At 33.4% G+C, this 19,367-nt stretch overlaps 1 protein-coding gene across 1 annotated transcript in view; it reads left to right on the forward strand.

Moving 5' to 3' along the window:
• Positions 1-205: 205 nt before the first annotated feature.
• Positions 206-19,367, forward strand: part of LOC103265487 (PTB domain-containing engulfment adapter protein 1) — a gene marked incomplete at its 3' end in the record, with an annotated part of 91,294 nt that continues 72,132 nt past the window's right edge. Inside the window, exons 1-2 of the mRNA XM_008063149.2 lie at positions 206-282; positions 6,496-6,557. Coding sequence (XP_008061340.2) covers positions 255-282; positions 6,496-6,557 — 90 coding nt within the window. The remainder of the gene's footprint in view (positions 283-6,495; positions 6,558-19,367) is intronic.

Consider the following 19,367-nt stretch of genomic DNA (forward strand, 5'->3'; position numbering starts at 1 on the left):
TTCAGCTGATACGTTGCTTCATCTGCTACTACTACTTATATAATTTTTTGCATTTATTCTTACCTGGTATTCTGTGGGACACTTTAGAATATTGTTTGCATATATTTATTAAAAATTTTAAAAGCTTTGTGATTAAAAATGCATTAACACAAAAGAGGTCAGTCAACAGTCTTTCATTTATGTTTGAATCTTCTTTCATTTTTTACAGGATATAAAGTGTGATTGAACTGCACATCTGTCTTCTAATCCTCACCATGAACCGTGCTTTTAGCAGGAAGAAAGGTGAGTGTGTTCATTTAAAGGATTTCAGAGTCAAATCAATATTACTGTGAACATAAAGCAGGAATGTAAAGAAATCAGTTTTTCTTACTATCAAACCACCTGGCCGAGGACTGAAGTTAGATTAGAGCAACATACCTCTGCAAACATTGCTAATTAACTTTCTTTGTTTATCACTCTAATGAAAGATCAAACTTGCTTAGTACACTGAGTTCACAACATATAATATGTTCTCTGGCAATTTTATGCTATGCTGTGAAACTGCAAATAATTAAATGACCTGAAACCTAGTCCTAACTTTTCTTATGCAGCCATAGAATACTAAATTCACTGGGCTTACATAAGGTTACAGTGACATAAATTTATTCGTAAGTGTGTGTGTATGTGTTTGTATGCACACATGCTTCATGTATTCTTGAATAATATATGAGAATTGGTCAATGGTGAACTGATTAGCAGTGATGCCAAAATGAATTAATTAAATGATGGAAATTAAAAATAAAAATAAAGGCAATGTATTATAATTATCTGTTTAGGACTGAAAGAAACAACTAGTTAGATTTTTTTTTTTTTAATGAGCAGTAAAGCATGGCTTTTGACAAACTATTTTCATGATATGCTCATAAAGAAAGAAAAAGTTAGATAGCTTTGTCTAGTTAAGTGAAGTTAAAATAATTAATTCTTTTAATTCTCAAAGGAATTTTCTGGTGGAAGGCATGAGGCTCTCTCTTGTTTAAGATGTTATCAATGAATTTGGAGAGAATACGTAAACAATGCTAATCAAATTCAGAAATGACTGAAAGCTGGAAAAGATGAAAGCTATGTTAGGATTACAGTTTTGGGGGGAAAAATAAATGCAAGAGTCCAGAAAATCTCATTTTTAATCATTATTCATATATTGCTGTTATTTGGACAATACATCTTAAGATCTGTGTGGGTAGAAAATGACTTATGGATAAAATCAACAATGTGATTATCAAAGGCTCCAGTTTATTTTCTAACATAGAGATAATGAATAATTCCAACCCATAGACTAGGGTGTTCTGTTCAGTTCCATGTGGTCAGGCATTGTATTTTCTCTCTTTAAAGAGTTAAAGGGTTAAATGACACAATGTAACATGCCCAGATAAGAAACCTAGGGGGTGATTTCAGGGCTTTCAAACATGCAAGAGGAAGCATGGCTAAAAACTTTTAATATGGTAATGAGAGCTGTCTCTCTGTGTTTGAAGGTTTGCCATTTTGCCATAGGACTGAGTTTAATAAAGGACAAATAGTTGTAAGTTATAGGTCATTGATTTAATATAGGAAACAAAATTCCAACAAAATCATGTAAAGTTTAATGGTATTACGCAAATTACTACCCTTTTTCCCCCTGTTCCTGAAGTGAGAGGTGTTCAAACATTTGAATGTGGTACAGAAGATTAATTAGTTCAGTAGGAATTTAGATAATGCGACCTTTAAGCCACTGTCAACCCTCAAAAGCCAGAAATGTATTATATAACTTATTTTTCTGAATAAGAGGAATAAGTCGGTAGTCTCTATCTTCTGATTTTAAAACATATACCTAATGTGAAATAATGTTTCCGTTTATTACTTTTACTAGTAACAAAGTCTAGAAATAATTCTATGATATATTAAAATATTAATATCAATAAGCAATAGAAACTTTACCTCACAACTTACTACTTTAAAAACACTATCTTATTTAAAAAAAAAACTTCTAAACTTTATCTTTTTATATACTTGCAATTTTCTTTGCTGTGGTTTTGAGGTTGGAAGTCCACATTTGCAATTTATTATTTACATAAAGGAGATTTAGAGTTGTTTTTCATTGATAAATTCAAAGATTGAATAATAATTTGAGTAGCTAGCAATTGTATATCTGTCTCATTTGAGCACAGTGAGAATACAACTGTGGGGGAAATTGGAGTGATTTGGAGATTCAAGAAGCACTTACCTCCTGATTTGCTTCAGTCTCATTTCATTTCTTTCAACATAGTTTATTTTTCAAGTCTAATGATTAAATATACCTATCAGGAAATCATTGATCAGAATTTTGCTCCAAGTTAGAACTTGATCCTGAAAGTTCTACCTTAAGTTCATCATTCAACGCTGACTTTTCATTTAGTGAGGTTTTAAATAAAAAATTCTTAGAGGCCCTGATCCAGGCTTTCTCCAATGGCACGATTTAATTTGAGATGGAAACTTGAATTTTTTGAGAGAGTTCGTACACCCTGACAATTTGGAGTTATAATTGTATCACTAGAGAGTATATAATGCAAGTCATATTTTCAAAAAACTAGCATCCTCATACACTGTGTTCAGTATTCTAAATAAAGCAAGTTGATCTTCAGTCACTAAAAGCTCATCTTTTTATTTCAAAGATACCCAATTTAGGTGGTCATTGCATGCAACCTTACTAAATAAATGATCCTGGGCCTCAGAAGCTTAAGGGGGGAAAAATCATCTTAAATCTAAAAAATGTTTTTTATTTTTATTAAACCTCCAAATTAGTAAGTTGGTATTCTTTGATTAAATGAGCCAAGTATTTCACTGATTTTCTTTGCACATACTCTAATGGTATTAGAATTGCTCAAAGATTCTGAAAAGGACTGAATATATTGGAGTCATATCATTTTGAGCTGTTTTGAAAAACTCTTTAAAAATTAGACTAATATAGTCAGTGATTAAATTTTAATGATTGAATTTCTTTTGATTCTTTTCCCATGCTTGCTTTCTTTTTTAGTTTTAAAAATTCTGCATTCTATTTATTACATAGAAATACATTGCTTAGCAAAAAAGCATAAAACATATCATCTGAATGTGATTAAATAATTCAACTAATTACATTTAGTTTTCTTTAATTTAGTTGACATTCTGATGAATAGATACAATCATAATGCATAGCGCTTAAAATTCATAGTTGCCGGTCTTGATGGCTCAGCCTGTAATCCCGCGCCTTTGGGAGACTGAGGTGAGTGGATTGCCTGAGCCCGCGGGTTCGAGACCCACCTGGGCAGTGAGACCTCATCTCTACAATAAATAAAAAAATCAGCCGGGTGTGGTAGCACATGCCTGTAATTCCGGCTACTCTGAAGGCTGAGGCGGAAGGATCGCCGGAGCCCAGCAGGTCGAGGCTGCGGTGGCCAGGAGCGGCCACTGCCCTCCAGTCTGGGCGACCGAGTGAGACTCCAACTCAAAAAATAAAATAAAATAAAATTCATAGTTAATTGTTTTTCTTTTTGGTAAAGATTTTATTCAAATGCATCCATTCAACAGTATTTTGTTTTAAATTTAATATACTCAAAGTAGGTGTTTCACCATGGTAAACTCCTATGATACAAAAAATAATGAAGTTACTGCATCTTTCTTGATGAACTCTTAATCTAAATGAATTTTGGAAGCCTAAATTTATTGACACAGCAGAGTAGTTTGATATTTGTCAAATATTTTGAAATGTTGACATTTCCTCTCATGTAAGTATTCAATATTGTGTTAGTGATTTTTGTTTAATTTCAAGAAAGGTGAGAATACTTTCTAAAATGCCTTTGTTCCCATTTCTGTGTTAGCTCCATACAGTGAATTGCTTCAGTGGTCATATATAGTGACCAAGAGCCATCATTGTGTATTTCCTCCTCAAGATTCAATCATATCTCTAAGAGTTAATATGAAGAGTTTTATTCTGTCATTTTTTATTTTGCCAAAGTATAAATTAGGATGACAGTAAGAAATCATTTTGGAAATCCTTCAGACTTTGAAATGGCGTGCCTTTACTAGAGGTTATGTAATGAACTACCACTAAATCACCAGCACTTGACAAGTTAATGCTGATTTTGTCATCGTAATTACTGCACCTTATCCACTGGAACTTAATATTGTGATTATTTAAGTCTGTCATCAAATACTCACCCACCTTATAGGTCACTGCAACATGAGACTGTGACAGAGGCAATATTATCACTTTTCAAATAATAGTAGCTTACAGGAGAAAATAATTATCTCTGTACCAGGATTGATATGAGCCATCAAACTGAGACTTTAGTCAGACTTTTTTAAAAATGCAGTTACTTTTAAAACTTTAAAACTGACAAATACAAAGTAATGTTAGAATTTACAAGCACACTAAGCAAACATACTAAAAATGGGAGAAATAAGAATTTTAACTGTAATTGCTGCACCTCCCACAGTTCTGATGAGTCTTACATTCACAAAATTCATTGTGTATGTGCGTGTGCACAGTTTTTATTTTTTAATGAAATTTTATTTCATTGTAGAGATGTGGGATACGAGTGAGGATTAACTACGTAAATAGTCTGTATGCAGGTGACATTTGGGCTTCTATATTACTAGCACAAAGGAGGAATCAGTAGTCTCTGGGCACTGCTTTGCGAGGGAGGAAGAAAGAAATGTCACAGGTACGTGGCAACACAAAGGGTACCTGGTAGTCAGACTTTAATCTTCCTGAGAAGTCTCATATATTTTGGAAAGAAGACATGAGAAAAATTGAGTGAAAAGGTAAAAAGAAAATTTGAATATCTTCAGGCTTCCTAAAGGCAAGTGTTTGGTGTTTTAGCGTTTTGGTGAACAGTGTTGTGATTTCTTTTAATATACAAAAGGCAAGACTATATCCCTATTTGAAGTACAAGTTATTCTTGTAATAAGCATATTAATATTTATTAACAATCATAAAAAGCATAATTAAAATGAAACTCCGTACAGGAAATACAGGTTTCACATGTTAAATGTCAGTATTTTTCGAAGCTTAGAAGGCATTGCTCTTCAAATTATTTTACCCAAATATGGCTAACACTTATTCACTCCAGTCGTCAGAAATAGTACCAATCTATGGATTCTTCATGATTTTATTCTATTTATAGCATTGATTACAATTTTTTAACACCCATGAGAAATAAAATACAAACAAAATTGCATTAATGGAGACAAAGTGTATTTGATGATTGAGAAGTTTTACTTCAAACAAATGCAGTTTCAAAAAAAAGTCAGTTTACCCAGCATTTTGGGAGACCCAGGCGAGAGGATTGCCTGAGCCCAGGGATTCTAGACCAACCTAGGCAACTTGGTGAGACCTGTCTCTAAAATATATTAAAAAATTAGCCAGTAGCTTTGTATAAACATTAACACTTTTTTTCCATCCTTGTACGTTAGTAAAGTTCAAAGATTAAGTGAAAAATATAAATAACACAAATATAGATAATATATAATACAATTAGTGTCAATATCTTCTATTTTTTGAATGACTTTTATTTCTGAAATTTCATTACACTTGTCTAAGTAAAATTTTAAATTACTTCATTTAGGATTAATTATACCCAAATCTCCTGATAGCATACCTTCAATAAATGTTTCTCTAAATTTAGAATAAATTTTGTCTTAATAGTATATTGATTTCTAAATAAGAATTGGCTTATATCAGCTTTATACAGATGCAGATGTTAGTTTAATAAGATAATTTGCCTTTAGAATATTTCAATCTTGATGTTGAAATATAATTATTACAATGAATTAGAAAGCAGATTACTTTTTATTAGTCTGGGAATTAAGAAAAAGAATTTGTAGTCGGGCTCGGTGGCTCAGCCTGTAATCCTGCACTTTGGGAGGCTGAGGTGAGTGGATTGCCTGAGCCTGCGGGTTTGAGACCTGCCTGGGCAACTTGGTGACACCTCATTTCTACGGTAAATCAAAAAATTAGCCAGGTGTGGTAGCACGTGCCTGTAGTTCCAGCTGAGGCGGAAGGATCGCCGGAACCCAGCAGGTCGAGGCTGCGGTGGCCGGGAGCGGCCACTGCACTCCAGTCTGGGCAACAGAGTGAGACTCCAACTCAAAAAAAGAAAAAAGAAAAAGAAAAAGAATTTGTAATTCTAGAGAGGAAAAGTAAAAGAATGATTTTTTCATATAATTTATATAATTACTCATAGCCCACTGATGTAGTTTTTGTTTATTGTTCAAAAATCCAGAACATTTGTATTATTTGAAATTTTTTAAAAGAAAAACTAGGGACTTTCATACCAAGGAAAGTATCCATTAATCACTCTCTCCTTTGTTCTTCTATCTGACTGGTTACTATTTCTCAAATTTGGCAAAGAGTCTCAAAATTGGAAGTGCTCCCACTGATCTCAGATGCCCTGCAAAAGCTGTCATGAATATGACAGCATAAGAACCTGTACTAAATTTAACACTCTTTATTCTTTATTGCAGACAAAACATGGATGCATACGCCTGAAGCTTTATCAAAACATTTTATTCCCTATAATGCAAAGGTAAAAATGGTTTATATATTACTTTATTTTGTTATAGTATTATTACTAATTCATGGTTAATCTTTGAAAGATTGCTTGTATATTGACATTTCCCAGTAATTGATTCCTGAAAAAAACTTACATGAATAAAATAATTATGGTATGGGAAATTATTTTTCTCTTCAAAATAAATAATTTCTTTTTAATTTTTACTTAAGTCAAATATATCTTTTTTTCACGTGATTTCTGACTATTGTTAAAATTATTTGCAATATTGTGGCCTGTATATAATCATACAAGTAATAAATTAATTTTCTTTAAAAACATTTTAACGTTACATTGCACAAATTAAATATAAAAACTAGCCTGGAAATGGGAAAAATGATTTGTAATTTTAGTGAATATAATTATCATTCAAGAAAAAAAGGAACAAAGCTTAAACTATTAAGATTAAACTATTAAGAGTAGACTATTATGGCACAGAAAAAAATATTTTTAAAAAATTCTTTTGTTTAAGTTACTACATTTTAATAGAGAAGTAGAAGTATCAGCCTATAATTCATGTCTTTAGATATTTGATTTGTTGTTGTTGAAAAACTAGACAAACAAAAGAGATTTTACAAAAGGGATTTTGAAGAGAGGTGCTATTTTGTAGTTAGTGAACACCAAGACTGTAATAGTTTTCAAAGAAATTTGAGTCAAAATTTGGAAGAGACAAAAGTGAATTAAAGAGTTGGAATTATTCCCATGTCTATAAGGGCATCTTCTGCGTTTTCTAAGATTCTTATAGTTTGCGGTTTTACATTTAGATCTTTGATCCATTTAGAGTTGATTTTTGTGTATGGTGATAGGGAGGGTCCTGTTTCATTCTTCTGCATGTAGTCAGCCAGTTTTGCTAAAGATAGTCTCCTTGTGTTTTACACCTATTGATGTACTGAATTATACTTACCGTCTTGCAGATGTTGAACCAGTCCTACATCCCAGGGATGAAGCCTCCTTGGTCATGGTGGATAATTCTTGAGATATGTTGTTGGATCCGATTTGCTAGAATCTTATTGGGAATTTTTGCATCTATGTTCATCAGGGATATTAGCCTGTAGTTCTCTTTCCTTGTTGGGTCTCTGCCCGGTTTGGGTATTAGTGTGATGTTAGCTCCATGAAAAGATTTGGGGAGAGTTCTGTCTTTCTCGATTGCCTGGCATACTTTCCATGGGATTGATATCAGTGCCTCCTTATATGTTTTGTAGAATTCTGCTGGAAAGTCATCTCGTCTAGGGTCTTTTTTTATATAGTGGTGGAGTCAATTTCCCGGTTTGTTATTAGCCTATTTAAGCGTCAATATCATGCTTCAGCCTTGGGAGATTGTGTGATACCAGGAAGTCCTCCATTTCATTTAAATTTTGTTTCCATACAGGTATGCATCGTAATCTCTGATAATCTTTTGTATTTCCTTGGGGTCAGTTGTGACTTGATCTTTTGTGTTTCTACTTGTGTTTATTTGGGCTTTTTCTCTTTTCCTTGGTCATTCTGGTTAGGGGTCCATCAATTTTGTTTATCCTTTCAAAGAGTCAGTGATCTATCACAGAAACAAGGAACTGAGTACCACATGTTCTCACTCATAAGTGGACTCTGAGCGTTTATGGTAATACTACAAGAAAGGTATTGGCAGTAGCAGGACACTGCCAGGGGAGTGGGAGTGAGGTACATGACCTCAGTAAGGATACTTGGTTGGAAACCAGGTGAAGTGAGAATCAATGGGAGGCCCAAACCTCACCTGTATGTCGACCCCCTATGTACCTAATCCTGAATTGTACTCTACTTCTTTTAAATAAAATAATATTAATAAAAGTTGGGATTGGAAATTTGAGAGTGGGTCAAATTCAAACACCTGAACTTTGAAGTCAGCATGGGGGAATACAAAATTACCATATTTTTGTAAGAGAACTTCAGAGTCTATGGGTTAAACTCTATACTGGGATACAATGAGATTAGATATAGGAATTATTTCAGGAAAAAAGTTCAAAAATATTTATTGAGAAGAAAAGTAATGGTAATCAGTAGGGAAGATCAAGAATGCTGGTCTAAATATGAATGAATCAACAGAAGAAACTTCAAAAAGTAGATCTAGAATTTCTGCCAGAGCTGTTGCTTAGCCGTAAGATTTGTAGAATGCAGTAACTCTATTTTTCTTGTTGACTTCCCAGCAAAGAAAATGCTCTAAAATCTTTTCTTTGTAAAGCTAATATACTTGAAATCACAACAATGCTTCTGAATTTCCCTATGAAGTGAACATGAAGATTGATGGCTATGATTTAGTATAAGAAGTTTAGTTAATGGAATGAGAAAATTAAGTTCATATTATTCATCATTTCTATAGATTATCTTCATGTTAGCTATTGATAAACTATATAAAACATACATAAAAATGTTTCATCTAAAAATTGCTACTATTTTTAAATGCATGTACAGCTTTTGATAATATTATCAATCAGAATAGAATTATATTCTCCGAGATGCAATTATAATCTCCAAGATTATTTATTCTTATATGATTGAATTCCTCATTTTGGTAAACTGACTTACAAATGATTGAAATATTATATTATAATTAGAACTTACCTTTTACTCTGCCAGTTATCTGCTTGTCTGTCTACATGAAAAAGTTGCCTGTGCTAATTCACAGGTGCATAACAACTGTAAGACATATTTCATGAGGTGTAGGATGCAGAAACATCTTCCCAGACTGGGGTCAGTAAAACGTGGCAGGTTGGTTTTGTCTATACTAATATGGCCTCATGAGTGATAATGTATATTGAATGTGTACCAAGTAGTATGAAAACAATTTGAGTAACTTTTTTTCTAAATTCCCTTGTTTGTGGCACTTTTCAGGTTGACCTCTAAGTAGAGTTATTTTTAAAGATGTTCTGTATCTCTTGTTACCATGTTTGCCACTTGAAAACCATATCTATGTGTACAGGAAATAGTAGCAAAATGGAAAACAATAAACACTCTAGACCTAGATTGCTTTGGTTTATATCTTGACTCCAGCACTTACTAGCAAATCTTTGAGCAAATCCCGTTGTCTTTGAGCAAATCCCTGAACATTTCTATTCCTATGGCTATTTCTCTATAAATAAGGATGATAATAATAGTAATTTCTCACTAGATTTTTTATAGACATAAATGAGTTAGATGAAGTGATAGAACAGTATCTGGAATAGTAGGAATTTTTCTTCTTCAGAAAAACATCAGTTCTGTTAGTTCTGTTCTTAGGGCCATTCAATTGATTGGATCAGGCCCATCCAGTCTCTCAAGGATAATTTCCTTTATATAGAATTCAACTGATTATAAATGTCAGTTATATTTACAAAATAACTTTACAGCAACATCTAGATTAGAAATGATTAAATAATCGGATACTATAACAACCAAGCTAACACACAAAAAAATATTATCTCTAGCACTAGTGATGGAAAATATCAGAAAGTCAAATTGGGAAGGCTTTGAATGACAGAAGCAGCAGTTTAGGTTGTGAACTAATCCAGCAGAATTTTAGGAAGATAAATCTGAAGTGATATTAAAGTAAATTTGAATCAGAAAAGATAGGTTAAAAATTAAACCTCTTAGAAAGTTATTTGAATGGTCCAAGTGTTTGGTAATATATCTACCATAGGGTATTAAATAGATATGTTTGGAAAAGAAAGATGTGCTAAATCTTCCAGAGGAAGAATTTGTGTAACATAGGAATAATTTGTATATACAGAATTAGATAAATATCTATTTTCATTCTGGCTAAAATGGAGAATAATCATACTATTAAAAGATTCCCATCACTTCCCTGACCTTTGACATCCACTGGTTACAAATTAAGCTGATAAGTTTAACAGAACTGTTCCAGAATTATTATTCTCCCAGGAGAAATATAAAATAACATTTACGTTGAGGTGTCTTTAGTTTTGTTTTGGTTTTTGGTTTTTGGTTTTTTTTAAGTGTAATTTTTTAAAAAAATTTAATTTTTATTATAAAGATGTGGGGTACATTTCAGGTTTAGGTATATAAACATTGATCATGCAGATACCCTTGTTGATGAGGTATGCCCCTCCCTCTCTCTAGCAGTTTCCCTCAGCTGCCAATCCCACTCCCCATTCCCTGACAGTTTCCCACTACTGCCAGTTGCTTTCTTATAGCATTATAATTGTTCAAGGTCCGCTTATGAGTGAGAACATATGGAACTCTGTTCTTTGTTTCTGTGATAAATCACTGAACATGATCGACTCCAAATCCATCCAAGTTGTTGCAAAGTCCATATATTGGTCCTTCTTTATGACTGCATAATATTCCATTGTGTATATGTACCACATTTTTTTATCCAGTCCAGCTTCCATGGGCAACATGATTGGTTCCATGTTTTTGCTATTGTGAATAGAGCTGCAACAAACATACGTGTGCAGGTATCTTTTTGGTAGAATGATTTGAGTTCCTCCAGGTATATTCCCAATAGGGAAATTGCTGGGTCATATGGAAGGTCAATTTTTAGTTCTTTCAGGAATCGCCAGACTGTCTTCTAAAGGGACTTCACCAGTTAGCATTCCCACCAGCAGTGTAGAAGCATTCCTTTTTCTCCACATCCTCACCAGCATCTGTTGTTGTTTGTTTTATTAATGATGGCCATTCTTACAGGGGTTAGGTGGTATCTCACTGTAGTTTTGATTTGCATTTCTTTGATGATGAGTGAGGCTGAGCACTTTTTCATGTGTCTGTTGGCTGCCCATATATCTTCTTTTGAGAAGTGCCTATTCATGTCTTTTGCCCACTTTTTAAAGGGGCTGCTTTTTTTTTTTTTTTTCCTTTTGGCGCATTTGAGTTCCTTGTAGATCCTAGATGTTAGGCCTTTTTTCGGATAAACAGTTGGCAAATATATTTTCCCATTCTGTGGGCTGTCTCCCTGCTTTCTTGATGGCTTCTTTTGCTTTGCAGAAGCTCATTAATTTGATGAGGTCCCACTTGTCTATTTTATTACTTAATGTATTGACCTTTCGAGTTCTGAATAGGAATTGGTTCCCAATTCCAATTTTCATAAGGGTGTCTCCTACGCTTTCTAAGATTCTTATAGTTTGAGGTTTTACATTCAGGTCTTTCATCCATTTAGATTTAATTTTTGTGTATGGTGATAGGTAGGAGTCCTGTCTCATTCTTCTGCATGTGGTCAGCCAGTTTTCCCTGCACCATTTACTGAATAGGTTCTCCTCTCCTCAGTGGTTGTTGTTGGAGACTTTGTCAAAGATGAGTTGGTTGAAGAATTGAGGCTCTGCTTCTGGAATCTCTATCCTGTTCCATTGTTCTATATGCCTGGTCTTGTACCAATACCAGGCTGTTTTGATTACTGTAGCCTTATAGTAAAGTTTGAAGTCTGGAAGTGATACCCCTTGCTTTGTTTCTTTTGCTAAGGATTGTTTTTGCTATTTGTGGTTGTTTATGTTTCCATATGAATTTCTGTATTGTCATTTCCAGGTCTGGTCTTTAGTTTTAAGTGATAATTCCTTTAGTTTCCCTTGTAAACAACATTTTAGTTTCATATTCTTTCATTTTATAGAACATCAATTTCAAAAATTCACATTTAATATTCATAGTATAATTATTTCAGATCATATAGAGATATAAAATAATAGTTGATTTTAAATAAGTATTATTCTATGTAGGGTTCATTAATTTTTTTGTTTTTTTTAATGTGCAGAGACAGCATTAATCTAATCCATTGGGAATATTTTATATTATCCTATTTACTCTTTAGTGATATTTTCAAGTTGGAGGTTATATGATCTATGAAAAAATGTGGTCATGAAATCAATGTAGTGGTTCACGGTAGGTGTTTATTTAAAGATGGATAGCTAGGGCAAGAAGGATGATTTTAACTTGAAGCAAAGTAGGAGCTGGAGGAGAAAATTAGTGAGAACCTGGATATATTTGGAACTCTTAAGGAAGGCTATATTTGATCACTTTTAAGGAAGGATGTAGTATTTTCCCTTCCCTCCAACTTTTGATGAGAATGCTGAATTCTCTTTTCTATAAAGATGAAATATGGCAAACTTTTATTTTAACAACTTATAATTCCCTTAGTGTGAGATACACATTTCCTGGATGAAGAATTGTGACAAATCGTTCATAAAATTATTAAATCTTTTATTCTAAAATGTAGAACCATCCCCCCAAAAGCCAATTTATGTATCCTTTTATGAGAGATGTAGCTTTAAGGTATACCAAATAATACAGATATAAGAAAGTGATTCTAAATAGATGACTACATTACTTTGCATCATGCAGCATAAAGATTGAGAAAGCCTGGCTAGAAACTACACAACTTACTAGATGAGCAAGGCTTCTCTCTTATCAAACATACCTAGTGGCAAACGATGCATGTCTCATATATGAAACTCTGATACTTGTAGAGTCGGCATTCCTATCTATTTACTGCACTCCTAAGCTCTAAATGTGAGTGCATCCAAAACAAATAGGAACATAAAACTTGACCTTAAAAAAACTTATGACTTCCCTGTGGAGAGAAAGCAATCACGTGAAACAAATAACGTTGGAAAAAACCACGCATGTCAAAGAGAGGTTTAAAAAGGAAAATTACTCCACATTGTAATGCTTTCTACAAGTATCAGAGTTTCATATATGAGACATGCTACTAGGTATGTTTGATAAGAGAGAAGACTTGCTGATCCAGTGAGTTGTGTAGTTTCTGACCAGACTTAATCTTTATCACTCGTCTTCCTCAACATTTATAGCCTGTAAGCTCTTACTTGGCTTCAAAAAAAAAGTAAACAAAAAAACAAAGATCAGAAAACACCCTCTACCCTGAAAAACAAGTAAGTAAGCAAGCAAGCAAACAGACAAAAAACACATGTAATATCAGATGTGACAGTAAGATGCTAGAACTTGAGGATTCTAACTCTTACTATTTGGTTGAAAACCACATCTTGGCCACTTACATTTGAAACTTTGAGGCAAAACTGTTGAATAGTAATTATAATAGAGAAATCAGAAGCTAAATATGTGGTAGGCTTAGATGCAGGCTGTATACTCACAATTCCACTGTTATCTGAATTATGTAACTTTTCTCTCCTTAAGTTTCTTTACTCGTAAATAAGATTAATAATTGTGTATACCTCATTGGGCTATTATAAGATTTAAATGAGCTAACATATTTCATATACTTAGATCAGTATCTGATATATCAAAAGCTTATTATTAATAATGTTTTTGTTATAAAAAAGTGTTCTCTCAACTCCAGATTGACACAGTCATTACTATTTCTTGAGAATAATTTAGCATTTGCACAATTATCTGAAAAACAGAACAAACCACTTGGAATACATGTCAGGTATTTTATCTTTTCTGTTTTCATCAGAAACAGTGACAGCTGAGGTATCTGCAGTGTCCACTCCTAAGGTTTGAATGAGAAAGGAATTTTTTTTTTTTTCTGCAAGCATGGCAGGAGACACCACACTACTGCCATCCTAGTGGATTTATATACAAGAGAATATTTTAGTTATTTAAGAAAAATACCACTGTGATTATACTTTCCTGTTACCTTGAGATAGCAAGAGTTATCTTGATGCAACTACACTCTTGAGCAAAATGGTAATGTAAAAATTGTCCTGGTCTTAAAATCAAATACAGAGATACAAGGAAGTTCATGCAAACCTTTCAAATCTGGTTTAGGGAGTTTTACAAGTAAGAAATTAATGAAGAGAGAAAGTTACAACATTATGTGGCCTAATAAGTCGTGATAAAGAAAGGTCTTAATATAACTACATCATTCTACTAATGCTTCTTAAATTATTTTTGGTGAGTATATGATAAATTACCCTACAATAAAATGTTAATATTTGTATATGGCTTAATTTTAAAAATTCAGGTCTTAGAAGTTAATTATATTTACTACTGTGTCAAAACAAGTAAATCAAGAAAGAAAACATACTGAGAGTCAACCCTATAGAATCACTGAGAGCTGGGCAAAAGGTACACTTCTGTAATGTGTTGTTGAAGCTTCCATAATGGTTTTGAATTCCAAGTTCATAAGATTCTTTAGAGCAACTTTAGAGTAGCATCAAACATAGCACTTGCCCGTTTTGCTGGTTGTGGTTACCAGGGGAAGCATAAAAAACATAAAGAGCTCAACTGCATTCCATATAATCCATATCGTTTATTCAAAAATGAGTTATTAGCTAATCTTCAGGCATAGGAACTACTTTAAAAATCAGTGTTTTATAGAACCTTTTTAAAAAGTTTTTTTTAGATTTAAGAACTGATCTCTGATATTGCTAACATATACAACTTATATTCATTTCTAACATTATAAAATTGAAGAATGAACATATAAATTGAAACTCCACCATCGTTTTCTCCAATTAAAGAAATATTATTTACTATAATGTGTATTGATAATAATTCTATACCTGTAATTATGTGGAAATGACCCTTTATGTGTGAAAATGATGATGACCAATATTTAAAAGGAAATTAGAAATCTGTAAAATGTTATTTTTCCTTTGCCTTTTTTATAGTGGGAAGCTATATGATGTTTTCATAAACTAAAAAATCTGAAAATTAATCAGAAGAGCATAGTAATAACTGGAAATTTGTTGAATTGTGATGTTGTTGTAATTATGTACTTGTAAGTTACAAAAGTCAATGGAAAAAGAGAAAGGACAATAAACACATTGTATGATTTCTCAATTCTTTGGGTGAACTTCCAATTAATCTTGAAGGTTTTCATCATTATAAACTATTACTCTACATATGAGATGACTCTTAAAAAGATTATTCAGCTGCTGGATATTACTGAATAAAAACTTTATATTAGTTATTTCTTATAACATTTCACTAGAGACTATTGTGTCATTTTATATATTTTTAAAGTCATTATATGTATTATGGATTCAATGACTTTTAGCATTGAAAAGGACTTCAGAATTCATTATTGCAATTCCATCATTTTCTTTATGAGGGGAGTTGAGGCCCAGAGAGGTTATTTGCTTACACAGGAAGATGGTAGCAAAAGCTTATGTAGAAATCATGTCTCTTATTCAACATCCATTTTTTTTTCCTGTGCAAGATACTACTTCAGATTTCAGAAGTACTTAGTCAGCAGATGAATGACCCAAAGACAATGTGGAATGTGTGTGTGTGTGTGTGTGTGTGTGTGTGTGTGTGTCTACTGTTTGTACATGTTATCTGTGAAATGGCTTCATCCATGAAGCCCTATCTGTTCATTGATGCTCTGGACATCAAGCATGGGTTTGGTAGAGGTGTGAGTGAGCTAGACAGACTAAATGAAGTCTATATATGTATTTGTCTCCCTAATACAGAGGTCACAACATTTAGGCTTCTGTAAGGTACTCTATTTATCTTATTCTGTTTTGATTAATGATATTTTTATTAACATAATTCCTGAATAAAAACAAAAACTGTTTTGGTGTTATCTATGCCCTTAAATGGTTCCTCAGTTTGAAAGCATCTAGTTATAAATGTGAATTTTCTGAAGGAAAATTTTTGGATATACTTATCATTTATTCCCTATTTCCACAAGGATATGTTTGGCCCAATGAGAAATTTTAAAATATCAAAAACTTCTTCATAGCCAAAGAATGTTTTTGAAAAAGGAAAGGTCTGATTTGGCCTCAAGAGAGTCAAGCAATAGCCCTCTAAAGATTGAAATGTGAGACTTAGGGATCTGAGCTGGAAAAACGTAGAGGATATTGTAGCTTTGAAGGACAAAGCCTGTTTGAAAAGGTAAAAAACATTGAAAGTTTTTACCAAGATCATTTCAATCATGGTTTGATGAATGACCAAAATCAGCATATGCTGCTAGATTTAAGAAAATTAGCAAAGAGATGAGCATTTTTTGAACAAAGAACCCCCAAGAAGGGAGAAGGAAGAGGAAAGGATTGTTACAGAGGTAAAATGTAGCAGAGTTTTGGACATGATTTAGGTTTGATCATGAAATCAGTGTTATCAGCAGAGTATAAGGTTGCACACCAGATGTTGATAAGAAAAGAAGTTAGGTGGAAGCTAGTTGCTTCCAGGATTGTCTTGTGGTCACCGGACTGTGGTAGCATGAGATGGGACAGGTGGCCTGCTCACTTAAGAGGCAGGAAATCTCTTCAGAAGACAAACCAAGATGCAGTGTTCTTACATTTTAAGAGATATTTTAAAGGAAATAATCTTTTATTCCTTAGAAAATATATACACAAATGCATATATTTTACATCAGATTGAAGTCATGTTTGTCTTTCTTCCAGTATTATGGACTATGAGAAACATCATCTCCAGAGCCATTATGCATAATTTTTTTTTTGAGAAAGCAGGATTTATTGAGAGGACAGAAAAGCTCCCACAGTGGGAGGGGACCCAAGGGAGTTGCCCCATTATGCATACTTTTGCATTTAAGAATAGTCTGCTATTGTGTGCCTATTTCTTCAGTTTCCAGGAAGTGTTTATCATCTATTTTTTTCCCTTTCTTCTGAAACTAAGTGGTTTTTTAACTTTTAATATCATACTCAGGAAAAGTAGGAGTCTCTAGTGTCAGTCTTTATGTCAGATAATATTGGAAAACCTCTCTTCTCTCTGTAACTTGCGCGGTTGTGATAGCAAAGCAGTAAAAAGAAAGGTCACTGAGGAGTTAAAGATAAGATCTAATTCATGCAATCATCATTTGAGAAATATTTTTTCACAGTGTAGAAAACACAGATAAAGCACTGACCAATCAATTGTATACATTATTAGATGTATAGAAAATATGTTATATTTTCTAAGAATATAGTCTGTTATTTTAGAAACATGATACATACTAATCATTAACATTTGAGGAGTATGGAAAAGCAGAGAAGCATAGAAATAAACACATTGCTCAAAATACTATTAGGCAGGAATAATCCCATGTTAGCTTTTAGTTGACAGTATGTCTGGGATGTCTCTCTGCACGAAAATAAGTGCAAGAATATGTATATAGATAAAAAATAACATTTAAAGTGGGTGTGGTGGCTCAGCATTTTGGGAGGCTGAGGCAAGGTTATTATTGCCTGAGCCTAGGGGTTCGAAACCAACCTGGGGAACTTGGCAAGACTTCATCTCCACAATAGATCAAAAAGTTAGTTGGGTGTGGTGGAGCATGTCTGTAGTTCCATCTACTTGGAAGGCTGAGGTGGAAGGCTCGCCTGAGCCCAGCTGGTCAAGGCTGCAGTAGCCATTTCACAGCACTTCAGCCTGGGTGAGCCATTTCACAGCACTTCAGCCTGGGTGACAGTGGAACTCTGACTCAAAAACAAAAAATTAACATTATGTAAACAACTCTATACCAGTAATAGTTTAAGCATTTGACACCAATTGTCTCATTTAATCCTTACAAAATCCCAACGAGATTGAGATTGGCCTATTTATACCTCCCCCATTTAACAGCTAGACATAACATTAAACTGTAAATAGTTAAGGAGAGGAAACTGGGGAGGAATGGATAGCTAGATGGGAAGAATTTGCTTTATAAGAAGGGAACTATAACATACATCCTATTTTAAAATTAAAAAAAAAAAAAGCCCACTAAACTTTACTTGAATTTACCAGAAGAAGAAAAGAAAGTGAAGTGAATTAAAGGAGTTACTAAATTTCAGACATGTATCTCTTTGCCAAAAGAGATATTTGTTCCTAACACGTTGTCCTACAGTTACAGGAAGATGATTATGAAATTCATTTAGTGTTTGGCATCTTTATATTATTTCTTGATGGCATATTTTGGTTTTTAAAGTATATGAATGATGGGAAACCAGCTTACTTACATTCTCTCTCACCAGCATATTCCATTTCCCAGTTTTTGTTACTTACTTTAGTTTTACTTGCCAGGGATTGCAATGTTTAAATTTTATTTTGAAATCACAATTCCCATCATAGTTTAATTCTGATTACTTACTGAAATGCATTCAGATCACCAACACTCCATTGACCATCTCTTCTTTATTCCTGAGACCTTTATTTAATTTCAGTTTTCCTCCTCAAGAATTTTTTTTGAAAACAATCCAATGTCTTCAAAATGTTGTGGGATATTTCACACTGGGGCATGACTGCCTGCCATCCTTATGCATGGGAGTCACTGCTGCAGTCTTCCTTCAGTCTCCTGTAGAAACGATACTTGAATCCCCTCCCGCCCCATTTCCTCCTCAACTTTGAGGTATCTTACTTTTTCTCTATGAATGCCTGAGACTTCATTCTTTATCCTTACATTTTAATTATATAATAGATATGTTTCATGTTGACTTTCTTATTTCATTTTATTCTGGCATTCAGTGAAACTTTTCTTTCACTTGAAAATTAATTTCCTTTCTCTTGTACAGGATTTTAACTTCATCCACTTTTTTTTCCTCCTACCTCTCTTTTGACTACTTTTCAGGTTATAGACTCTAAATCCATCCAAGTAACTGCGAAGTCCATAATTTTGTCCTTTATGACTGCATAATATTCCATCATGTATATGTAACACATTTTTTCAATCCAGTCCAGTTTCGATGGGCAGCAGAGTTGGTTCCATGTTTTTGCTATTGTGAATAGTGCTGCAATAAACATGCATGTGCAGGTATCTTTTTTGTACAGTGATTTAAGTTCCTCCAGGTATATTCCCAGAAGGGGGATTACTGGTTCTTATGGAAGGTCAAGTTCTAGTTCTTTTAGGAATTGCCACACTGTTTTCCATAGAGGCTAAACTAGTTGGCACTCTCACCAACAGTATAGAAGCATTCCCTTTTCTCTGTGTTCTTGCCAGCATCTGTTTTTTGTTTT

Source organism: Carlito syrichta, unplaced genomic scaffold (assembly GCF_000164805.1).
Source record: "Carlito syrichta isolate Samal-C Ts95f unplaced genomic scaffold, Tarsius_syrichta-2.0.1 Scaffold98141, whole genome shotgun sequence".
In the NCBI taxonomy this organism is placed as follows: Eukaryota; Metazoa; Chordata; class Mammalia; order Primates; family Tarsiidae; genus Carlito; species Carlito syrichta.